This window comes from Tetrao urogallus (assembly GCF_951394365.1).
Source record: "Tetrao urogallus genome assembly, chromosome: 6".
Taxonomy (NCBI): Eukaryota; Metazoa; Chordata; class Aves; order Galliformes; family Phasianidae; genus Tetrao; species Tetrao urogallus.
This window is the reverse complement of record NC_136819.1, coordinates 34,353,119-34,379,714: the sequence shown is the minus strand read 5'-3', so window position 1 is coordinate 34,379,714 and position 26,596 is coordinate 34,353,119. Positions and strand designations below refer to the sequence as shown.

Genomic DNA, 26,596 nt, shown 5'->3' with positions numbered 1-26,596 from the left:
TGCACGTGTAGCAGAAAACTGACTGATAAAAGAACAAACAGAGCAAGTAGGAAGATCCTAATCATGTGGGATTTACAGATGATAGAAAAGGTTGCCCATACTGAAGTCTGTGCTTATATACTTCTAAACCTCCAACATGCATGATATGAAATAGTTATTTGCATTTGAAAGAGATAAAAACTGTGTATGTTAATTTATGAAGCTTCTCAAAAAACTCTAAAACATAAGATTGAATATTTGAATTTTAAAACAAATTTAAGTCTGTGTTTGAGTTGTAATAAACCTGAGTGGAGGCATCATTCATGTATAAGGTACCAGATTTGGCATTTTTAACAAGGTGTTGCAATTGCTCTCATTGGAGATGATTCGGATTGATGTGAACATGATCACTTAGCAAAATCTTATTCTAACGTAGGGAAGCATTACTGATTTGTATCAATAATGTTATACTAATAAGGGCATTTAAACCAAGCAGTGGTCTTGAGGTTTCTCTTCTTGGACTACAATGTGCTGGTTTTCTGCAGCCAAGGACCTGGCTGCTTATTTTCTTCTTGAGGACAAAGTGTGATACTGGAGACTCAGCCTTGCCCTGCTTTTAATTAAATGCAAACATAGACCCCCTGTGAGTAGCTTTATTTTGTGCTTGCAAGAAGGAGTTATAAGGAGATGATCTTTAAAGGTCCCTTCCAACAAATGATTTTGTGAGTTCAGGGTCCCTTCCATCCTAAGCCATCCTGTGATCCCATGAAGAATGACCAGTCTTGAGATATGAAAACTGGAGTTGTGCTGGGTTTTATTAACAAAAAACTGTGCGAATGTGTGACTTAACAGAAGCATCAGAATAGGTCTAAAATGCGCTGACCCTCCTTGCATTTAAAGCACGAGAAATGCCTGTACTCTTTTACTTAAGGCTCCCAGCGCTAGGCAAGTGGCTGTCTGGCCCTCGCCTGGCTTTTCGGCACAAACCTTTGAGGGAACTATGAGGATGTGCAGTACATAATAGCTGGCTATAAATGGAATATGCTTACCTAATTGCCCTATGAAGAGCAACTGAGGGAACTGGGGCTGTTTAGTCTGGGGAAGAGGAGGCTGAGGGGAGACCTTATTGCTCTCTTCCAATACCTGAAAGGTGCTCACAGTGAGAGCAGGGTTGGTCTTTTCTCACTGGTGACAGGACGAGGGGAAATGGCCTCAAGTTGCACCAGGGGAGGTTTAAGTTGGATATCAGGAAAAACTTCTTTACTGAAAGGGTTGTTAAGCTCTGGAATAGGCTCCCCGGGGAGGTGATTGAGTCACCATCCCTGAATGTGTTTAAAAACCACTCAGATGCAGTGCTCAGGGACATGATTTAGTGGAGGGTTGTTAGATTTAGGGTAATATAGTTAGGTTGTGGTTGAACTTGATGATCTTTAAGGTCTTTTCCAACCTGAGCAATTCTACCATTCTATGAAATGCCAGCTTACTTTTAAGATTATTTTCTCTACAATAATTATAGTCATCTTGTACGAGCTACTTCCACAGAGGTATTTCAGGAAAAGGACTATCTAACAAAAAAATAATAGGAAGTAATAGCTCATGTTGTGTAAATTGGAAATTTTAATGTTCACTGAGATCTTCTAAGATTTCTCTTTCCTTCGCAAAGTTTTTTTTCTTTTGGTACATTAACAGAATGTTTGAAGTTATTAAAATTGTCTTCCAATTGCCTTATCTGCCTAGTGTGTGTTCACACAACAAATCTGAAGATCTGGCTATGAAGCTGGGTATCAGTTAGACCTGTCTTCAGCTGTAGTGCAAAGACTGCAAATTTAGTTCCTGAGCACATAAACCAAACTAATTTATTTCCAATTTCTGTTTACATAGCTTGCTGAAGCAACAAATCCTGTAAGCTGTGATTTAGGAGAGCTCTCTGTAGAACTGACCAGGGATCAGTGTATCACTGACTGCCACGAGTTTTGAACAAAAAGCAATCAGTGTATTTTTCTCAGAACTTGGTTGTCAGCTGCAAAGTTAACACTGTCTAGGAAGAGTACCTCCCTCGGTGGCCATTTGGTGTGTCTTTCAGTTAAAAACTCTGGTCTTTCTATAATTCCTTCTGTGCAATGCTTTGCTGAGAAGAGCACTGAACACCCATTCCCATCTTACTGGAAATGTTGGTAGTTGATGGATAGTTGGTCTAGATGATCTTGGAGGTCTTTTCCATCCTTGGTGATTCTATGATTCATGCTTCTGGAACAAACTGCCTCAGGAAGTAATAATCATAGAACAGCTCACGTTGGAAGGGACCTTAAACTATTGAGTTCCAACCCCACTGCCACAGGCAGGGTTGCCACCTACTAGATCAGGCTGCTCAGGGCAGCAAACCTGGCTTGGAATGCTTCCATTTAACTACATTGAAGTCATTCTTCCAAATGTTTTTGACCCTGTTCTCACAAATAAACATAGCGTACATGCAGGGAATGAGAAGAATGAACTGTGACGTTCAGTCCTTGCTGCCTGATCTATGGGAGAACATTCACTACAACAACTATCATTAACACCATAATAAATGTATTTATTGAGTTGGCGAACTTGGATGTATAAAGTAGTAATGTGGAGTATCTTACAAGACTCAGCTTAGATAATTAAGTAACACTGAGTTTTGATAAGAGTCTAGTTTATATAAATCTTTACTGACACATTCATTGTGATTTTTAAGGAAGAGATCAACTGTATTTCTTGTGTAGATGTTCTGAAAAAAATTCTATGGGGAGGGGGAAAGTACTGCTTCTAAAGCAGAATTAGCATCAGATGCTGAAGAATAGTGCAAAGAAATGCTCACAAACATATACAGTATACCAGTAATTCTTAGGGTGTCACTATTTGTTAATAAATCCGCATTGTTTCCTTGTTACTTATGAGTACTTTAGACCTCTTATTGAAAGGCAGAAGTGGTATTTTCAGAAGGAATATTTCTAGAGGCAGAGACTCAAATCTATCATGCTGTCTTCTCTCAATCCCTGTACACACTCTCAGGATCTGTCAGTACTGGCAGACGTTAATTATATAATGAAAATCCTTGAACTGCTGCCTGTTCCTGCACCAGCTCTACCTCCAGCAACTGTTATTATGTGTTTTAAACATGTGCTTATTAAACACTACTGAGCTGTACTATGAGTAGGGCTTGGTTTCTTCCCAAACATAACAGTCAAAGCAATTACAATAAAAAGTGCAGAAGAAAATCATTAAAGGATTTACAGTTTGAAACTGTATGACTCTTTAGACAAGTAGATGAATAAAAACACATAAGCTTAACAGACAAAGCTAAACTACTGTATCAAAAACTTGTACTGAAGGTAATTTCAAATACATCTTCAGACCACCGAGTGAAGATGGTGCAGAACCAAGGACTTCGGTAAAGTTAAAGGGTGACAGCTAGAAGCTGCAGTTGTCGTGCACTAAGGCTATTTGTCTGTGGTCCTGAAAGGCAGTTTTGTCATTTCAGTTTTGTTTAATGAAGGTAGCTGGCTTTCATGAACACAGCTCCTGAAGAAAGACTGACCTTTTCTTCAAAATATTGCTTTGTTTACTGGAACAGAAATTGTCTATGAGATCTTGAAAATGCTATGTTGATCAGACAGCTCTGTCATAGCCACACTTAATACTGCATTTAGAAAGTAATATGACTTAATGCTCAACAAAAATATCGCACATTTTAAGGTTTATTTCAGAAATGTTGATATACACAGTACTAATTACAGATTTCTTGAGAAGATATATTAATGAAGCTGTTGTAAGTTTTAATATTGTGACAAAATAATAGATTTGAAGTTATCTGAATGCTGTAGCAGTTCTTTGTCATGGTGATATTCAGGTCATGGTGTTTCAGTCTTAATTCTGGCCAAGCTGGGAAAGCTACACATGAAGAGACAGAAATGATTAGGTTGGTAACATTATTCTTTCAGCATGTTAATATTCAGTGCATACAGTAAACGTTTTGTCCTACAAGCCTTGTGAGAAATAACCAATTAAAAGCATGCAAGTGTTAGAATATTTAATGCATAACCCCACACAAGAGGTTCTAGGTTTCAAATCCTGAGATATGAATAAATTTCAGCATTAAGGCTGGTATGTACAATCAGGGTTGGTGAAACAAGGAAATTAAGCTCATTGAAGAACTGTATGATGGTAAGCAGCATTTGTTTTTTCTCCTTCATGTGTAACAGACCTTAGTGAATTCAGTTCTTCAAAATGTAGGTCTGAATAATTTAGGGAGGCAGTAAAAGCACAGGTGGTGACAGCTACTGGAGGGCTGAGCGCTGTGAATAACTTGTATTTTGCAGTTTTGCTGGAGAGGGTCAGAAGTAACAGCATCACAACTTTCTTTTTAATGCTGTTTTTTAAAAAAAAAAAAAACAACAAAAAACAAACAAAAAAAAACCAAAAACAACTGGGGATAAGCTGAAGCTCCCACAGTTCCAGTACTCCTAAACAGCAAAACTTAAACACAGATTTCAAGACTGCAGATGAATAGCAATTTTTAATTCAGGAGAGTTGCTAGAATAGCCTGGAAAGGTCCTATTTGTGGAAAAAAAAGTGTCAGAACTTCAGAACTGATTTTGTCGTCGTCCCCCCCGGTAGGTTTTATGTTAAGCTAGTTACAAAGAACTATTACAGCTGCATTGCCTGTTAACTCACACTGACAACACAGGCCTTACCCCCTATTTAAATAAAGTGAAGAACAGTAACAAAACTGTATCATTTTTTTTCACATCAATTTGTTTTTACAGAGACAAAAATCCATAGAGATAGAAGTTAAAAACCAGTCACGGAAGTCACAGTTATTACAGTAACAAGTATTACAGAGTTACTGTTAGAAGTACCTACCTGCTTTATAAACTGTGTAGCATTAAATAGTTCACTGCAGCCATAGAGGACGTGTTTGCCTTGTTTACCCTAAGAAAAAGAAAAGATGGAAAGAAATCAAGTGTTAGGAGTAGCACAAGTGGCTTCTACGAACTGCATACTAAAAAGTGTATTTCTCCATGATCCTTAAGTCCTACAGCTCTGCCAGTGGTAGAACTAGAAAGTTTCTGTTATTTATTTCCGTATTTGAAAAAGGGTTTTTTTTAAAAAAAAAAAAAAAAAAAAAAAACTTGTAAATAACTTTAAAAAAAAAAAAAAAAACAACTGAAACAATATTATGTTGAATTTAGTTGGATACATAATGATCCTAGCCTGCAATGAGCAGTCTGATAGCACTTGTCTGACAACACAGCATTGCAGAAGTGAAAAAATGGTGTAAGTAATGCATAGTTTTAGACTGAGTTTATGCCCAGCATTGGCTAATAATCCCACGGCTCCTCAAAGCTCGAGTGCAGGCTCCAGCAATCTGTCTCACTATTGAATTACTGAGTACTTTCCCTTATAGTCAGAATGGGTTTGTTTTTTTGATCATTGATGTGATTTTAAAACAACAATAAACAAACAGAAAGCACCTTACTAGCTCTATGTGAGCTCTATGTGAGTGATAAATGATAAGCAGCCAGGGAACTGAGAGGACAAATACAGAAGAGGACTCACTGTCTTTTTTTTTTTCTGATACAAAATTAAAAATTGCTTTAAAAAAGGCAAAACAGGAAGAGGACCCTCTTCAAAATGATTTTGTTTCATAGCTGATAACAGCTGTGCTGTTTCAGCAGAGTCACAGAACTGGATTTTAACAGTGGCTGGTGGGCACATGCTAATTTGGGAGATGGTAATCCTGCTTCATCTCCTCATCTTTATTAATTTGGAGTGGTTTGTTGCAATAAGTTGTTGTTGTCACTAAGCAAAAGCTTGAACTTGGTTCTCCCCACCTTTCAGCTACATTTAATCTTGAAGCCTGAACAGGTCTGATTTTGATCTGAACTGGAATCTTGACACTCTATTTTCCGTAATATGAATGGTAGCACTTACTGCTGCACAGTAACATAAACATAAAGAAACACTAGGCACAATTGTGAAGAGAGACTGTTGCCTTTTTAGGCTGCAAAATACACATTCCTGTAAAATCCATCTTATGAAAACAAATTCTACTAAAAGTGTAATTTTTGAATACAAGCATATCCATGCTCCAAGGTAATTACTCAGCACACTTAGATGTATCACCCAGAAGTTAGTGGAGCCAAGCTGAAGCTGCTTAGCCTTGTAAATAATGCAACACCAGAGCTTGTTGTTTTGTTTTTTTTAAAGCTGTGCAGAATTTGATTTTGTTGTGCAAAATGATAATGTCTAGCTGAGGCAGGCAGTCAGGCAGCACTTATTTCCTTTCATATATTGTTAAAAACAAAAGGACAAGCCAAATTTCTCTGTGCTTTGAAGTTGTTTTGGTGACGCATTTTCAGCATGTTGTTGGCCAACGTATGTTTTTCAAAGTACAATCTTCCTAACTATGAACAATATTTGATTTATGATGAAGTGAGATTCTAGCACAGAACTGAAAATAACTGGGTTTAAGGGTTAAGTCTCCTACAAAAACCCCCAAAATGCCAAAGCTGAACACTGCTTCCTGTTTCAGAAAGCTTTCACAGATTTTCTGTGTTTTCAGTGGCAAACTGGTAAAAACTGATAGTGCTTAAAAAAATAAAGCAGTGAATAAAATCTTTGTATCTGCTTGCGAGGACAGACCTGTTGGGTTTTTTCTTCCTTTTCAGTCTGAAGGATAACTGATTGAATTTTAGAATAATTAATAAGCTACATCTGGTGAGACAACAGATGCTGGAACTACACCACATGCATGGAAGTGTGCCAAACTGCACTGGCTAAGCGTGGAAGAGACATCTGGTGAGGTGGGCAAGTCTCCTGGGAGAAGGGTGAATGGAATCAAGTTTTCAGTAACTTCTCTTTGTTTTTCAGAAGCGAGGGGCTAACCAAGCACAGGTGAAGGAGACTTCCCTCTTGCAAGGTCATAACCCACTGCTGAAATAGTCTGGAGAAATGTACAGCACATTTCAGCTTAAACTGCATGTCTAATCTCTGTCAATGTCTCTGAAATTTTTGGTCCTCCTGTCCTCTCCTTGTACCCACAACTGTGTAACTTTCCTTTTCCTCTCTTTTTCCCAGTTCTGTTCCAAAACAGCTGCCCGCTAAAGGAGGAAAACAGCCGTGTGCAGTTTTGACTTCATGTTCTGCAAGATATACTGGAACAGGAATGTAAAACTCTCAGGTCTTGGCACATGAAAAAATACTTTTCTGTTACCAATGTTGCATATGTATTATTTTCAGGGAAAAGCCTTGATCCAGATAGAAGCATAGCAAGGTAAAATCTAGAACGAAGAGTAGTATTTTGCTGCTCTTACCTAATTCAAAACTTCATCAAGTTTTCCTTTGCTTCCTTTTTACATCTGGAAAGTGCTTCTACCTCATTTCTGCTCCCACAGGAATTCTAAACATGTTGGTTTTTTTTTTTTTTTTCAGCTGCTGTTTTTGGTGTATGTACATTCTGTTTAGGCTGGCCAGGTGGAACTAGAGACTTCAGATCTCTTTACCTCCCCCATCAATTATACAGTTGGTTCCATATTTTTTTTCTTTGCACATCACATGATTTCCACACAGAATCACATGATCCAGCATGCTGAGAACGAGCTGCCTGTTACTTCTAAACTTCTAAATGTAGCCAAGTAAGAAGCATTAAGAGATGGATGCAAACGTGATCCTTGCTTTGGTAGGTGGCACACTGCTTGCAGTCAGAAATGCAACATGAACGAAAATGCCAGAAACAGTAACTAGCATTCTGAAATTATCATCCCTGTTTTCTACTGAATTCTTACATAAGTTTTTACCTGCATGGTATGCATAGTACCAATGTAACCCTCAATTTCATAAGACTTAATTATGTCTCATAATACAGTGTCTGAAACTGTTTATATCTGAAACTATGTAACGGTTTATATCAGTAAGTTAGAAACTACCAACAGAGCGCACATACCTTTATGTAGTCAATAAGATTTTGATATTCAATATAGTTGCCTCCACCAACTACGAAGACTATTGCCTAAAATACAACATGAACATAATCAGAACATGTAATCAAATCCTTAATATTTCAGTAGTGAAGTATATACCCACATCAGTTAATGCAACAAAAACTGTCTTCATCGTGCTTCAGTCTGATAAGAACCCAGCACAGATTAACTAGCTCTCCACTCCAAGAACACGAGAGTTTTACTGGGATGCAAAATAACAAATACTTATTTTAACATATTTCTTTGTCCTACTACGAAATAGGTGAAACAGGCAGTTTCAACACGTTGCATTTTTGTGTGGAGATGGCTCCAGTTCCATAAGAGCAGCTGGAGTATTTTTGTGGATGCTTGCAAACTAATTTGAAAAACAAAATATTTCTATTTATTAAAAGAACACTTCTTCATTGTCTTTCCCCTTCCTACTTAGTACTGCAACATGGTAAATATAGCCCAGAAAATACTGATGCCTTTTTTAAAACATGTTGAACAATTAATGAATAGAATAAGGAAATGTAACAGTTCCATTCTTTGAATTAACAATTCACTATGCAGTATTGTCTGATGTAGCCTCTCTCTCTATCATTTTTGCTATGGCAGATCCCTGTGACACAGAAAAGTTCTTTTTTTTTTTTTCTCACAGGAGGAGAATTAAATCATCCAGAAAACTCGGGGACATGCACGCAGTGCTGAGGCAAACTTAGTAATGAACAGGTAAGTAAGTCTTCTATTTGTAAACATTTCTGTTGAAAAATACCAAACTTTACTGGCAGTTGTAGGAAATGAAAAAGGAGCACGTGGCAGCAGGAGCTGTTCTGCTGCTTTTGTGAGTTATTTCCTTAAATCACAGAGGTTGCTTAAAGAAGTCTCACTTAAGTTCATAGCCAACACTATCGCTCATGACTGAAAAGAGAATTAAATTTAGAGAGCACTGTAAAGGTCTAGTATAAAAATGGGGGTGTTAAATTACTGAGTACCCAAATATGGTGTTATTACTATAGTTATCTCCAGAAGCATTTTTGAGATTTTTTTTTCCTTCGCTGTTATTTAATGCTTACACAGCTCACTGAAGAGGGAGAGACATTTTCAGAATGGCAGCTCACTGCAATTAATACTAGAGGTAAGCAAAATAAGCGATTCATGCAAAGCAAGGTCTCTTCTTTATTACCAAAAAATGCTATTTTCCTTTTTTTTTTTTTTTTTATACATGCACACTGACAAGTAACTTCTACATGACTCACCTCCTGGAATGGATTTTTGTTTCGTGGAACTGAGCTACAAAGAAAGAAAAACACCTACAACTTAAATCTTATTAGACATTTATGTTTATATTAGTATTCTTAGTAGTAATACCTGTGTTTATGGAATTCTAAACTATATTAGACAAAAATGTGAAGTACAATGCAGAAAGGCAAGTATTGTTCAAAGCTATTATTGAATTATTTTTCATGAAAAATAATCATTTATAGGAACACATACACAAAGTGAATAGCTTTACCTTCCTCAGTTTTAGGGTTGAATCATGAGTTTTATGACAGTGCTTCTTTTATGCTCAAAACTCCAGTGCTGCTAGCTAGGAGCACAACCACAGTGAGAGACACAGGAGTAACAACTGCATCAATGTGATCAGCATCTATGTGATGCCTGCACTTCTGCTTACAGATGCTTCAGAATCCCAGAAGTGATTATCAGTTACAGCAACATCAGAATTGAAATGACAAGGAAGTTCGGGTGGTAGAGAAAAATCCTCAAAATGTTACAAAAGCAGCATGAAAAAGAGTTGCAATGCAGCTGTGATAATACTTCACGTTCATATTCTTTGAAATTTGCTTTCCATTATTACTTAATGCTATTGGAAATTTAATTTCCATGATTCAAGAACAGATGGAAGCTGGACAGATGAAATTCTTATTTAATGCAAATAACTAAAAGCAGGGGTATATATCCACCAAGTAATAAACCTCTGAAATTAAATGAGCCAGTAGCTTTCCCACAGCTGAGTTTTTAGAAGGCATGTTAAAATTACAGTCTCTGTTATCTACAATATTGGAAGCAAGGTTATCAGGCATGGATACTGCTCCCAGAAGCAGAAGACAGAAGCCTGTAAACTTCTAGTGCAATTCCTCTTTCATTCTTACAGTTTACCAGTGAAGTGACTGCCCCTTCATGTATGAGCACATGAACTTACATGTGCACCTGTCTATACAGGAGCAAACGCAGCCTGTTTTGTTTTCAAAGATCTACTGAACGATCACTAAACAGGGTTGTACTCAAATTGAAATTTTGGTGGGCTGCTCAGTGACTTTTTAACAGTGTAAAAACAGTTTCAAAGAAACCAAGCAGTATTTAAAAAAAACTCTAATAGTAATTAATGTTAAATACCATTACACATTCCTGTGACTGGTGTACAAATTAGCAGCACAGTCACTGGAACAAGGATTTTCTTTTTGACAGAAACATATCTGTTTGATCCAGGTTTCAATTGTGATTTCCTTCCATATCAACCATCTTGTCTTAAAATGAACAGTTAGAGATCTTATAGAGTCAGCAATAACATAATAATTATTTCAAGTTAGCCTTTTCCCAGAGAAGGAAATGAGCAAGACTGACAGTAGACTCACCTGTCACTGCCCCGTAGCATCTTGGGGTCAAAGTATCGGTAGTCATCTGTCTCCTATTCAAAAGAATGTTTAAATCTCAAAAGATATGGATTTAGGCTCATGAATTTCTGCATTTGTTCCATGAAATGGCAATCAGTCAAACCGCCATGATTTTCCAATTCCAGCAGATGCATCACTCCAAGTTAACTGGGGTGTGCACACATAATATTTGTACATAACAGAACCAGGGAAGCATAAACAGAGATAAACTGTTTCTGATTCAGCTACACTTGATTATTACACAATTTCCAAGACATACTTCTGTTGGTTGCATAATAAATCCCAACAGAAAAGCAATATGTAGAAAGAAAGATTAAGCTGTCACCAGCTTTAGAAGAACATCAGGCAGTTAGTTGTGACTGACTTACAAATGCTAACATTTTCCAGGTTACAGAGATCTGCTAGTGATTTAATACCATAAACCAAAACACTTCTAAGGCAATGAATACAAAATACAAGATAGATCAAAATCTGCTACTGTTACGAAACTTACCCTTTTCATTTCATGATTTATGACTGCTATTAAACCAAAATTAAGCTTGTGAGGAAGAAATGAGTTCCACAAGAATTTGAAAAGTTTGACTGTCTGAACTATAAAAGTTTTTTTTTTTTTTTTCTTCATGCAAAACAGTGAGGCACTTCCAATATTTTTACTGGCAACAAGTAGGGTTTTTACCAAGTCTTACAGATGAAAAACAAAGCTTCTTAATAACTGCTTCTGACAACTGCTTGGCTTTAGTCTGTTCCTATACTACAGTTTCATCCAGGTATTTTACATTATCGATGAAGCGTATGTGAGTCTGAACTGGATTTCAGCTGGGTGCTTACAAGCAAGATCTCTGCGTTCTGTGGAACAAATAATCTTCTAGTGGTAGAAAACTAGCTGTAGGATTTACTAGTGCACACAAGGTAAATCTATATGTAATATTACAAAGTACTTAATATACATGCAGCAGTTGGACATAAAGAAAATATAATTTGATATTAAGAACCTTTGCAATTATATAAAACAAATATCCTCACATGTATCTTATTAAAGAATTTAATTTTAAATTTAATTTCACACTGACTATATAAATAAATGCATTTATACTCTCCACTGGAAATTTCAGCGACAGTCACCAAGTCTGCCCCCATTCATGACCTTGGAGCCTGGTTTGTAGTGGTGGTACAGCAATTCTAAAAAGTGAGAGCTAGAAACATGTGGAAAGCACTAAATGGGACTGAGACATATTTGAGAAAACTTCAGCAGGGAATCCCTGATTTTATTTCAGGCATTAGTCCATAATTCCTTCTAATTATAAGAGTTAAATAAGATCAAAAACATTTTTTCATTATTACTTCTGAGTATCTCTCCTGTGGGCATAAAATTAAATAAATGCTAAATTGACACTGGAAAAGTGACCAACAAATAGCAACGCATTGTGTTTATTTTCCTTCTTGAATTTACTTAAAGAGTATGTGTTAGGACTCCTCCTTAAAGGCTTGCCTGGTCTCCTATGACTTGCAAGGTAGGACTTCCTGTTTTGGATCAGGTATTCTCATCTTTGACATGGTAGAGAACCAACTTAACCTAACAGACTGAAACAATCTCTCCTTTTTCAAGTGAGATCATCAGTGTTTTCTTGAGGATCGCTGTAGCAGAAATGCAAAGTCAAAGTCCCCAGGGCCAACCCAGGGGAGCTCAGGTGGATGCAGTGCACCTGAGAGACCAGAATCCACCCCTTCCCAGACTTCATTTAAGAGTCAGCAGTAGAGATGAGGGCATCTCTTGCTGGAGATCCCTGTCTACCTGAGGCCTTCTAAAGGTAAGAGCTTCCTTCCTCTGTTTCTGTGGCTGTTAGATTTGTTTAAGTCCTCACTTGATCAGCCTGGGACCTTGCTGCTCAGCTGTCACTTGCTGCACTTTCCATTGTATTACACTAGCAAAGTGATCTTAGCTGCCTTCTCTGACTACAAGGTGAGAGCATCACATCAGCAAGAAGAGAATCTATGAATTGTAAACTTCTCCAGCTAAGTCCCTAAACTTGGAGCCAGAGGAAGCTAGCATTTATTTTAAAATTTTGTTTGTTTTCACCTACCAGTTTTTAACTTCTGATTTCCGTATTAAGTGTTCTGAGTGACCTCTACTGGTTGACCAGATACATTAACCCTGTACATCTTATCAAAGTCCTACAAATAGGGACAGCAATCTACTCTGCTGCTGAAAATAACACCTATTTATTTCCACTTAACAATCATGACTCACTACCTATAAAGTACAATTAAAAAAAAGCTACTTATAGATTGGTTATTTGCCTCTGCTTCTATTATTTACCTGCCTCTCCATATTGCTAATATCTGAAGCAGCAAGTAGACTATGCTAAATCTACTGTATTTTGCTACTTTCCATGCACACCTACCTATGTTTCTGTCATAACCACTGCAGTGTGGAGCCCACCCTGAAACCTGTTCGTCCTGGATAGCTCAGAAGAGCTGACAAGTGAACGGCTAACTCATACAGGCACACACTGTTAAAGATAAAGATGGACTGCTGGATACAAATGGCACTAGCAGACCAGCTCTGAATAATGCAAAAATTCAGCCAGAATTGCAAAAATCCATGTGTTCTTTGTACTACATTTATTTTTGTAGTATCATACCTCTACGTATAGATAAACTAATGTGAGATATTACCGTTTTTATATGTCATGTGATTATGAGTCATTAAAATGAGAAACAGTCATTAAGGTTGTTCTGAAAAAAATCACCTGAAAGTCATTTACTTTTTTTTTTTTCAAAGCCATTTTTAAAGGTTGAGCGTCTGCCACATCCTATTACTATCTTATGTACAGGATGGTCACATCCATGATTCATTGAAGGAATTAAAAAAAAAAAAAAGGCTTAGACAAAAGATTTCTGGCTATTTTTAGCTGTACATTCTAGCACTCGTGTTGACTGTGCACAATCAAAGCTTTGTTAACTTTGGCAAATTTAAGATTTCACAGGAACAACGGGAAGAGTGGACTTTCCTGACAAAGCAATCAACCAAACTGGTTTCAAGTGAAAGACTGCTAAAACATTTTCCTTTAAACAGCAAAGTTTTAAAGATGAGGGAAGGAAGACTTTCTGTACTAACCCTGTTCATATCTACTTAAGTTTTAATACTGTGCTCTTAAAAGAAATCCCTTTGATTCAAGAACAATTTCAGACCATTGTTTAACCTCTACAAATTCAGGAATAACAGAAGATCAGTATAATACAAAAGCTCAGTCTAGGCCTTTCCTCCCCCCCTAGTAAAAAAAAGACAGTTTGAAACACCATCAAATGTCATGATTAACGTACTTTTATGCTAAATAAATTGTACGGAATAATTATGTCAATGTTTCTATTGGTGAAATAAAGCACTGCATTATTGTAAACAAAGAATAAGTACGGTATATTACCATTACAAAGCCTAAAGATTTCATTGGACATATTACCTCTTTGACAATTACCTATTTGACAATTATCTCCTATGTGAATGCAGTTATACTCACTGGGTTTGACTTCATCTCCATAAGGTTGTCCAATATACGTGTGACTGGTAGGTTCTACAAAACAAAACATGAAATTAATGAAATACTCAATTGCTTGCTAAGCCTTATTCATAGGACAATCAACACAACATTTGAAACACTACTTTAAAATGTTTGGCTCTTGTGTTTTGAAGTAGCTGAACAGTACCGAAGTAGACAGTAACTGTCTAATTCAGGTGATGGTACTGCAATCTTTTATTTTTTTAAATAATTACTTCTCAAAGCTAAAGTGCTTCCTCTGCAGTCAACACTCAACATGAGACCCCCTCCACCTCAACTTCTTTGTTTCAAGAAGCTGCCAGCTTCACTTCAGAATTCTGGAAATTCCATGGGCTCCTATTCATAATGAAGTGCCATCATGAACATATACTGCACAGCTGTATAAGCACTGCCATATGAGAACCTTCCAACAATGGAAACACAAGAATGTTTACTTCGTAGGCTTCACAATGTTACACGATAGAAATGTTTAGCAACATGGCTTATTGATCTAGGCTCTTCTCCTAGGTGCCTTTTTTTTAAAAAAAAAAAAAAAAAAAAAAAAAGACTGGCTAAATTTCAGCTAACAGGTAGAAAGCACTATTTCTCACTTCTGCACATTCCAAGAACCTCAGCTTAGAAATTCTATATCCCTAAGCCATGCTCTATTAAATTCACACTGGAACAAATTGCCATTGTAACAGTCAATCACAACAGCATTTCTGCTGCTCACTGGGAAAGGAACTCCACGAACTTTAAATTCTCCTGGTGCCAATGGTCTATACAATGTACTGATAGTTAATATGTCATTTATGGACATAACAGTACAGTTAGCTAACCACTGTAATTTCTAACAGTTATGTCATCAAGTCCTTTGACTGTCTTGTATTATATTATTTACTAGTTCCAGGGGAACTTCAGTTTCCGAAAGCGTGTGTGGAAGTCAGAGTAGCACTGGCAGATAGAATGGTTTGGGCTGGAAGGGACCTTTAAGATCATCCAATTCCAACCCCCCTGCTATAGGCAGGGATACCTCGTACCAGACCAGGTTGTTCAAAGCCCTATCCAGCCTGGCCTTGAATGCCTCCAAGGAGGAGGCAACCACAACATAAGATGTAATAGCAAATAGTGCAGACACAACAAATTGCCTGAGATACACGTAATAAACAGTGCTTTCTGTAAGCCAAACTAACCCTCTGCTCAGCTGAGAAAAGTCTCACATCTAGAGGTGTTTTCCAGTGGGCAATACAAATACCAAGCCAGATTAGGAAACTCAGTAAGTGCACTAGCCTACAACACCTTAAGGATTTAACCTGTAATGCAAAATAATATCCTGGAATCATGTTGGCAAACATTATTTTTTGCTGCTAGTTCTAATTCAGTTTCAATAGCAACATAATGCTTCCGAATTTTAGAAAATGTACTGCATCCAATTTTAGTAGAAGAGTGAGTACCAAAACAAGTGCAATATTCTGCTTCAGTCCTTTTATTACAGCTAATAGGAAGCCTTCATGGAAAAATTTTTCTTCCTCTTTAGTAAACATATTTAAGTAGATAAGTGGAGTCTCAGTATGTTAAGACTTCTGTCAGCTGGAGGTTTCTAGGACACTACTTCATAATTATATCAGTAAAGTTCTTTTCCTGACAGACTAGATGATCTTAGGTCTTTTCCAATCTTAATGATTCTATGATTCTAATCACCCACCTATGTAACTTCCAATACAAACTCACCACATCCAGGGCAAAAACTTAATTTTGCATTATGAATTACTAATCTGCAGAATAAACATGGGTCATGCTGAAAATGGCATCTCCTGTTTATTTCCCCAGAAACTACAACAGATACGAAGAACTCTGTTAACAGAGAAAATCCTTATTTACAAAGCACTGTTCTCAACACAGTCTACATTAGCTCTGTGTTTTTGTCAGCCATGAACAAGAGCCTACATGCCACACTTGTAAAAATCCACTGGAGGGGACCTGCTGTTGCACTGCCGAAACTGACCACCCATGGCCTCACTGAGCTCACATCCACTGTTTGGTCTCCACAAACATTCAGCAAACAACACTGAATGACCATGGGTGCCATTTTTTCCAGACTCCTCTGCCACTGAGGGCCACCATAACAGAATACAGAAGGCATTACTTTCAGAGCAGGCCTCATAGCACGACAGAAGAAACAAAAGTCATTTTCCTCAGTGTTCACAATTGCTTGACAATGCACGGTCTACAAACTTACTTGTTGCTTCAGTACCAAGTTCTTCACACCTTCCATCACAAATTGTGATCCTGTATTCATAACACGTGAAAACAGACTGAAAACCAAAACAACATTGCAAGTGAAAAAAAACACATTACGTATAATTTTAAGCTTAAAATTAATATCCAATTCCTATTAAAGCCAATGCAACAAAGGTACTACTTCAGTTTTTCATGAAATAAGCTATTTTTCAAACTGCATGGCAACAAGTGTTTGGGAATACACCTAAAATTTAGCAGTTAGTTAGATTCTCAGCTATCAATAGGATCCTTGTGTTCTACTCTATGATCCACTCAATAGTTAAAGCCTTCAGTAGTGGAAGGATTTGAATGCTCCATTTCTTTCTTTTTCCAACCTAAGAAAACAGAAAGAATTCTGATATGAACATGGGAAAAATCAGTAACTGTACTGTGACAGTCTCCTTATGACAGTGCACTTCTGAACATACAGCTGGTAGCAGGGAATTTCTATGGGTTATGTACAGCCTTACCTTTTCATTCTGTGTCTTAAAATAACCAACTACAGTCTCTCCAGGAGATCCTAAGAAAAGTAAGTGCATTCTTGCTTCCTGCCCTACAGATGACCCATTTTGAATACACAGGGTTGTTTTTGTTTGCTGCTATGAATTAAATAAGGCTATGCACGCTGGCTGTCTTAGTTTCTTGCTGAATTCTCCTATGAGAGCCCGTACACTTCACGTGAAGGTAACAGGAATCACTATATTAAATTACTTTCTGGATTTAGCCACATATCCCTTTTTTGGTTTCTTTTTATGCAAGTCCCAGGCACTGTTAATTTAAAAAACAAATTTTTCAAATAGGGAAATGTTTTATTCGAGGCTACATATGGCACTAACTACACTTTCAGTACTACTAAATTAACCAGAAGAACCCAAAGGTTTACTGACAATTAATCAAAAACATACCCCAAAGGTTTAGGCGTAGAGTTTCCATAGCTGGTTGGAGCTGAAGCCATCTTAGTGAAAGCCCTATGAAAGCAGGGGTAGAAATCAATTGCTTCATCTCATGGCACATCCTGCTGTACAGTGTTCCACTCCAGTCATTTGAAAGTGAAAATACTTATGCTTCTCAAACTGTTTCTGGAAGAAACTATTTCTCATGTGCATCCCTCTTGTCTACATCTACAATGATTAAGAAGCTGAAAGGAATTAGATTTTGTATTTAATGGGAATTTATTTTTATAAGATGTACAGTAACTGATAGGCAGTGCAGCCCTTTGGCATGAACCACAAAGTCTGGAGGCTGAGCAAACCCAACTTTTCACCAAATTCAATACATTTTTTCTGTCTTGTATAATTAAGAACACTGATATGCATCACACTGAGTAGGGTTCTGGCATTATTAGAGTTCCATTGTAAAGTAAGTTTTTGCATGTATTACCATAAAGATGACAGCAAAGATTATGCCAGAATAAACGTTTACGGATAATTTACACTGTATGATATCCACACTGAATTCTGTGAAGTTACCCCAATTACAGCCTCACATAGGAAAAAAAAGGAAATTACTCACTTCCACTGTTTTATGTAGCTCAGAGGAGCTAGGTTACAACCTGCATCCATCAGTGCTTTTTTATACTGGTCCAAATCAATCTGAAATTATGAAGTGGAGAATTACAACAGGTTTAAACTACTCTTAACTCATTAACTCATGTGAAATACAAGATTACATTAACTTCACTGATACTACAACTTTGCTTTTTTAATATTTAGATAAAAAGCAATTATTAATCCCATCCTCTACCAAGTACAAAAATACAACTTAGATGTAAGCACACAGAATTCCACAAGTACAGTTAAGTTTAGTGAAAACTACTTGTAGCAAATGCATTTTAAGGAAACAGTTTACAATATCTACATCCTTCAGAAACCTGACCGCATCATGGTTTATGTAAAGTGTCACAACAGCAGCTGGTGAAAATGAAGAGCATCTTACCCAACCCAAACTCATTTTTTCTACTAGTCTGAGTCAGTATAACATTTCATTGTGAAATGTTTCCATGCTATCTATATTAATTCTACATTACAATATTTCTACAGTATAATAGAAAATGTTCTTGAAATTAATCATAAGCTCTAACGAACTATTAAGAAACTGCCTCCTGAATTGTTCTGATAACAGCATTTCTGCATTGTGCATCCACTAGTCAACTAAGCAAATTATCTTTGAACATACAAGGATAGAGTGAAAAGCATCATGTAAACTTTTTAAAATCTACTAATAGTGGAAAGTGTACCAAGATGAGTTTCATAGTAACTCTGAACTGAATGTTTCAAAAGACGATCTGCCTTCTTACTAGTCATGCTTATCCTTCACGGTAATAGCTAATGTTTGACAGATTCTTTGATAATACCAGAGAACTTATTTTAAGTTTTTTGGATTACCTGGGCATATCATGCTTCTGTTCACAGCAAAGCACAAGTACCTACTTAAGGCTGATCAAACACAGAAAAGCCTACTTGGTAAAACGTGGTGTCATGAGCTGTAAAGAATGTACCTCTGAAGGTGCCTGAGATGAGCTGATATAATAGATAAGAAATAGTCGCATTTTGTCTTCGGGAGTTCCTGCTGCAGTGAAACATACAATAAAAACTGTAACTATGCAGTGTTAATTGCTCTTCCACGTATGCATACAATAACCATTACTATAAATAAATACATATATAATTCAGACCTTATCTCTCCTCATGGCTTTGTTCAGTACACACAGCAGTAAAAGACATTCAGCAATTTTATTTAAGAATTATTAATAAGCTCACTGTTTCGGAAGGAATTACACCTGCCAGATCTGCTTATAAGAAACACTGCTCTGCACGTAAGGGTAACATACAAAGTAAGTTACCTCCTGGCATTACGTCAACTTCAGGAACTACAAGCATTTAACAGACAGAAGAACTGTGAAGGAGACTGACGAAAAGCATGAAAATATAAGCCATAGCTTAGTTTTTTTTTTCTTCCAGCTCTTCAATTTGTTTATGCAGCTCTAGAGTTGGCTGTACTGAACCAGGAGAGCTGAAAAAGCACTTATGTTTGAACCTTTGGTCAGGAAAAAAAACACTGAACTTTCAACTTGTCTCTGGGAAGGATTTCACCTCCTGAATTCTTAGCACACCATTTCCTTCGAGAAAAAGATTACAGCAAATATTTGGGAAGCATTATCAATGGCAATCAAAATTCATCTCTGCCAGATCAAACAGATGATCTGACCATCCTTGTGTTCCTTAGACTATAACCAACTATGTCAGAATTCAAACAGCATCTACTTTTTTTCTAGAAGAGAACCACAAATAATAGAGAACAATTCTCAAAGCAAATGTTTCAAATCTGTAATCCAGCACTTCACTAGAAAAGTTTGCTTGCTGCCTTTAGATGCAGGTTACATTAAAAAAAACAAAACAAAACAAAACAACACTGTTCCATACTAATGGGGAAGAGAAAAATGCTTCCCAGCTACGGAATATAGATCACAACAGCAGGGGGGTCACCTAATCCAATATGCAGCTTTTGTTTATAAGCACATATTTAGTCTGGCAGAAGCCTCTCCCATAGTAAGCAATGTCACAACGAACATTCATAACTTGATTCAACTGTTTCCAAAACAAAAAGTTTTAATAACCTTCAACCAATACCAGTAAGCCAGAAGATCAAAAACTGAAGAACTCTGTATCATAGGAACCAATAAACAGCTTTCGCAGTAGACATCCCTCTGGAGTCTTTGGCTAAAAACGCACTCTGCATGTCCTAAAGAGACACTGTAAGAGAACCTGGTCTCTGTAACTGATTCAGACACTTGGTTTCCAACTTGCCAGTTTATAGCTTATGGCAATACCTGCTGGAACACGATAGCATTTCCCTCACTGAGCATATTTACCATGCCTGCAAAACTCCTGGGAGGTTTGTGCTCACAAAAGTGTCTTGCTTAGACATGAGCAGGTGATATTTTCTCCTACCAAAAAAAATAAATTCAAAATAAATGCTTAGATTATATCATGTACACTTACATAAATCTTAGGAAAACATTTTTTTTTTCCCCTCTTGGCAAAAGTATTTGAAGTGTAGTGCTGGTATATAACACAGCTGTGATAAACAGTTGCAAGACCCAGGCTGCTTATAAAGTGCTTCCCTTTTTCTCCTAAGCCATGGTCTGTGACAGCCTGGGAGGAGGACAGGGATGATAAATATTCTGCAGGGAACTTAACTTGACAAACCTCAAATAGAACAACTTCATTTTCAGTGGGAAGCCATCAGAGCTACTGCTTTTCTAATGGAGAAAAGCAAAATCATTAACTCTGGTTTTAGTACCACTCCAGGATACAGTAATATCCCCTGAACCGGGAAACAGCTAATTGCCATGAGTGGTAAATTGCTAACAGACAGCAAAAATGGCAGGACAAAGCAGGTAAGTGCTCAGGTCTGCTGCTGTGAAGAGCTCTGCAGGAATCACTGTCCATAAGGCAAGTGCCCCACAGATCACACAAACAAATATTCACCGCTGAGTGTGCTGGAAGACTTGATGCATTAGTCCTTCAAAGTAAGTATTCCTTGCTGGTATCTAACAGCAAATCACACAATTGGAAGCTATCTAGTTTTGCAAGACAGCATACACTGAAAAAACCATGGTACTTAAATCCTTTTGTTTCACCACTGTCTTTTATCTAGGCAAAGTATATGAAATGCTAATTATTTACTATAAACAACGGAATAACTAGTTTATAAAGGAAACTCTAGCTTAGATGTCTAATCTTTTTCTTGTGCACACCCAGGATGTTCATGGTTAAAAGGTTCCAGTGACAGCTATGTGAGGCCACTGCCTCTATGCTACAGCACTGCAAAAAGCCGAGAACACATTCTGGCTTCGGCCTTTTACAGAACAGTTCCCAGTGACTCCTGCTGATAGAGAACCCAAGTACCAGTCAGTGTGTAAAGCTTCAGTATGTAGTAACCAGATGTGAATCAGCTGGGAAGCTCTGCTGCTGGATGCTGGTAACAGATCTGCCACAGCTGTGTGAAGGCACATCAAACCCCCATGCGTCTGCCAGCCATCTGCCCAGTTTATAGCTTGATTCCCTTTTCTCCACCATCTTACCACCCATCTCCCTCCCCACCCTTCAAGCAAAGGCTACCTACCTACACTAGTGCCCCTTTATCTAAGCAAATCCAGTGAAATGCCCTGTTCCATTCTGGCTTTAATGATGCGTGGGATTCTAAAGAACCAGCGCTGTTCAGAACACACAATTCCACACTGTATTAGTAAATGCTTGAGAAGCAAGGAAGTTAAAATCTTACAGCCTTCAGCAACACAGAATTAGAAATGGATTTTTGTGGAACTGCAGAAATCACCATTTTTTTAATATATAAATCCCCCTATTAATAAACACGCTAGACCACTACTGGAATCAATGACAAGCTGTTTCCTTTATAAAGCTGCACAGCTTGCAACACACATACGCTCTGTACCGTCCACAAAGTTATAGCACATGCTTATTGCATCTCAAAGCATGTTGATACCAAGTTCAGATTTAAGGTACTCACCATCTGGGTCAGAAATCATGTCCAGCAGAGATTTATCCAGAGTAGATTTGCTCATTATTTTTTCCTCGTATTCAAAATACACATCCAGTTTTCTAGTCTGTGTAAGAATAAACATTACAATTTATTAACTGTAACTGATTCTTCATACTGTGACAAATATTTCTTTCCTCTTCAAAAGGTTTTAGTCATCACAACTGTTTAAAAAAAAAAAAAGTTTTAAAATAAATCGCCAGAAAAAAAAAAAAAAGCTTGCCATTATCAACCTCAGAAAATTGACACTACTCTCACAGTAGAAGTGAAAATGCAAGTTAAGCAAGGGAGGTCCAATGTACAAATACTAGACTGGAAGAGGAGCTTTGTTTGAAACTCTACTTTTGCCGCAGCTGCAAACTTCATGCCATCATACATAGTGTCAAATTTATGCTGAACATGAAGTCTCTCAGTCAATGAGACAAGTACTCAATGTAGACAAGCAGGAAATTCCTAAATCCACTACAGCATCATCCCAGATAAGACTGGGAGCTTTCCTTTCAAATCTGAAGGTCTGTTGGTATGAAGGAGCTATTTCAATAAAGATGGAACACTTCATAATTAGGTCACCTGGCTAACACTGGAAAAAAAGTCTCTAAATATACAATGCCTTATTGTGACAGATTACGAGAGCATGCAGACCAAATTGTGAAAATCCTTTTTTAGGGAGGACACCACAGCTACTGCAAAAGCTCTATGGAATGGCCATGCAACTACTGACAGCACTCAGTGCATGTGCACAGACAGCCAGGCTTTGCACATCTGATCAGTTTCAATCTGAACGCAGAAGAATGCATTTCAGCACTGATTTAGAAACCTAATGTTCCATCACAGTTTTTTTTATTAAAATGTAGAATTACAGCAAACATTACAATGGCTCAGCTTACAAAACCTTAACTTCTGGCCACTAACTAAATCCTGTTGAACACATTCAGGCTATAGGAATGCTGCTGTGCAACGACTTCAGAAGGAGACTGGTAGAGTGAATCTCCATCTCACTGCCTTGGAAGCATTTCAGCTCCACGCTGTGGTCACTGGGAGACTGAAATGGTGTTAGCAGAGTAAGGCACGAGTCACCACACTTTCTCCTCAGGTCAACAGATTCTGAACATTTTCTGCCCGATGTTGCTGAGGCATAAAAAATTGCTATGGCACCTTTTAACCCAGTGCAGTGGTTGTTCTAATGGCAGCAACAGAAAAACACTGGAAGTCTCACTTGCTTCTGAATCCTACTACAATTATTCCTAAGAACACAAATAAGGAAATTAAAAATTAAAAAAAAAAAAAAAAAAAAACCAAAGATAAGAAGGAAAGAGAAAAGAAGAAAATTAGGATATTTCACATTTGAGTATAGTAAGAATTAGGGATGAAAATACGAAATAAAAAGTCACAAGAGTATTTTACTATTGAAAATTGTTGGCAGTCAGCTTATGCAGGCAGCCACTTGCCTTACAGTATCACACACATAAAACTCCTACTTCTCACTACTATCTACCCAACACATTGTGAAGAGCAGTTTCTTACAGAACACCATCTCAATTTAATTCAGCCTTTGTAGAAGCTCGTACTCAGAGATATTTTAATAAGCTCTATCTCTGCAGCAGTTTCCATGAAGTGAACTCAGAATTGATCACTTGCTACTTCTAGAGGTAGGAGAATATCTTATTTTGTTTGTCACTGCGACTGGCATTACATAAAAGTTGTGTGGAATGAGAAAAAAAAAAAAAAAAGACACAGAGCTTCTCTCAAAGCTGTATTTGCCTTGTACTCATATTAGGAAGGTACTCACAGCCACAGTTACACTGCTGTATGGCCCTGCATTGATCATACCTTAGTCAGCTGAAAGGTAAACCAATGATTGTGGCTATGCTACACTACTGTACAGACAACAGACAGGAACTGCCAGCCTTTTTCCAGGTGTTTCATTCAGATGCAATTTGGTATCTGGCATGTCAGACACGTTCTGTGACCTGTCTCCACAAGACTGGACAACTCTAATTTGCATCATAAGCTTTCTTAACTGTCTCTAGAGACAGAAAACAATTGCAAAGAAGCCACTACGTTTTTTTCCAGACTTTGCATTATATTCACTTCCTTTTGTGTTTTAAGTAAATTTAAGTTCCTTACAAGGAGTTAAAATCAATGTCTTTAGGTTTAAAACATTTTTCCCAGACAAAAGGCATCCAACTAACAGAGGATTTCACAAAATGTGGAAACTTCATCTCATTAAGATAAATACATTATTGTTGAATTTGGCAGTGCCTGTATTATCTTAGCTGGTGTTTCATTTAAGACAAACTTATTCAGATGGCATGTAAAACTCTACAACATAAAACAAATATGTTAACTCAAAATATTTGTCTACAGGTCAATTTCTAAATAAAATAATTTAAACATGAGATACTTCAAATTGTAAGAGTAGATTTACAATTCTTAACTCATTTTCATTGCAAACTGCTTAAAATTCTTCCCAACTCTGTGCTACTTTCTGACTGTTTGGGTAGGGAAAAACAGAGTAACTGCAGCAAAGAAAACTCACTGGCTGCATACAGCCACAGTACTTAGAGCGTGAACAGAAATATTAATGGCAGTTACATACTTACTCTGCAAAATTTGGGACAGTGGTTTTTGAAGCATGAACTTCGCACTCTTCACAAAAAGAAAACTGACAATCCTAAAAAACTCACCTCCTTTATGTTTGCCCACAGTACACAACACACACACACCTACTGATATGGATCAATACAGTGAGTCCACTCAGTTTTCTCATCAGCAGGTGACTGACAAACGTTACAGAGAAAGTGCTCATTAGGGCAGTAGTTTTCTTATGCAGGTATGTGAGGAATTAGATGGACACCAAGTAAAATTTCATAGGATTACTGAATAGCCACAAACACTACGAGTTACCTTTTGACAGATTTCCCAGATATGTCATATCAATGAGACAGTTACTTCCCAAAGAGCCAACTACTCCAAAAAGTGCTGATAAGAAGCAGATGTCCCGGTTTAGAGGAAAGTGCCATTTTTCTCACTCAATGACAAACTCTCAGACATGCCAAGAGTAAAAGCTGGGGAACGGGAGCTAAACAATCCTGTAGATTCAACAAGACAAGACAGCAAGAAAGAGGTCCTTATGGCTGCCAAGCTGGATAGCAAGGTGAAGAAAAATAAAGACGCGTTTACATTTACATTCCTTTCTGCCTCCTGCTCCTCATTTCCTAATGTAACATCTTATTCCACCCTAACACCATTCAATGACCTTTCTCATTTCCAGTTAAGGGACAGGATCTCTATTGTAATTAAAGCTCCACATTTCAGCTTCTTTATTTATTTAATATTTGTGAAAGCTTTCAACTTAGCATCTTTAAAAACAATCTGTTATGAAGCCAAAATTCATTTTCAAATAAGTTACTGAAATGCACCAAAATCTCCACCTGAGCACAGGCCTCCAAAACAAGCATAAAATTCCTTCATTTTTAAGGCAGAAAAGGGGAAAAGGAGGATTAACTGAAACATCCTAGAAGGTCATTATGAGGTTCTCCTATCCTCTTTACTGAGATACTTCCTTTTAGAGAAAGGGAGAGAGAGAATATGCAGAAAAAAATAAAATAAAATAAAAAATCATATTTTAACTTCCTGGAGGGAATTTCTCAAAAACATTGACAGAAAACAACCTGAAATAACAGCCCCACAGAAGTCAATGGAATGAGTGAGGCTAGCCAGGTAACTGAAGTGTGATGGATGTCATCATGTTTATTGATAACAGGGCTCAGAGGGAAACAATGAAAAACAGAGAAGATATTCTGACTAGGACTAATCACTTTACCTTCTAAGTACAGCAGCCAGAGAAAGCCTGATTTGAGCTCTCCTTGCAGAAGCAGTGTGCTGCGCAGTAGCAATCCCCTCAGGTCTGGAATGCTTCTCTGGGTTACTCCTCAAGGTTGAGAGATGCTTACTGACTACTACTTGTTGCTGAGTGAAATCTGAATTTTGAAAGGTACCTGATTTATGTTAAGATTTAGCAAAGTGAATTAATCACTCTTGTAATTGTAGTGAATTAATGACATCAATCAATTCCATAATGAATCAAATTGTGGCTGTATAATTTAAATTGTTTAGATGTTGGATACCTCCTGCAACAAATTGGCTTAGTCTGCTCCTTTCAAGAGGCAGAGGCACTCTAGAAAGCTGGGAGCAGCAGCTACACAGCCATTTCCCTCTTACTGAGCTGTACACAACTACCCACAAGATAATGACAGAAAGGGCAATACAATTGAACTCAGAAAAAAAACTTATTTGCTGGGCAGTAACTTAATCACCTGTGCTGAATTAGAGAAAAATGACCCAGACCACTATGACATAAATATTTAGCTGTGTACACTTTCTTGTTCCTGTGGTAAGACAAACATGACCTGTTTTACAAAAGAACCATTAAAATAGTGGGATTCCATTAAAAAATATGAAATGGTTAATTTGGAAGGCCATGCAGATAACGGAATCCTTCACAGCATCAGATCTTGAAATCAAGCAAAACGGGAGAAGTGTGGTAAGAAAATTACATGGGGATTCAACAAAACCC

The 26,596-nt window shown here is 37.4% G+C and overlaps 1 protein-coding gene across 1 annotated transcript in view; it reads right to left on the bottom strand.

Annotated features, from left to right (window-relative positions):
• Positions 1-3,867: 3,867 nt before the first annotated feature.
• Positions 3,868-26,596, bottom strand: part of SCFD1 (sec1 family domain containing 1) — a gene marked incomplete at both ends in the record, with an annotated part of 44,826 nt that continues 22,097 nt past the window's right edge. Inside the window, 11 exons of the mRNA XM_079537455.1 lie at positions 3,868-3,891; positions 4,864-4,932; positions 7,946-8,011; positions 9,221-9,254; positions 10,601-10,653; positions 14,158-14,211; positions 16,415-16,490; positions 17,361-17,423; positions 17,968-18,047; positions 18,953-19,023; positions 21,988-22,084. Of these exons, the coding sequence (XP_079393581.1) occupies positions 3,868-3,891; positions 4,864-4,932; positions 7,946-8,011; positions 9,221-9,254; positions 10,601-10,653; positions 14,158-14,211; positions 16,415-16,490; positions 17,361-17,423; positions 17,968-18,047; positions 18,953-19,023; positions 21,988-22,084 (687 nt within the window). The remainder of the gene's footprint in view (positions 3,892-4,863; positions 4,933-7,945; positions 8,012-9,220; positions 9,255-10,600; positions 10,654-14,157; positions 14,212-16,414; positions 16,491-17,360; positions 17,424-17,967; positions 18,048-18,952; positions 19,024-21,987; positions 22,085-26,596) is intronic.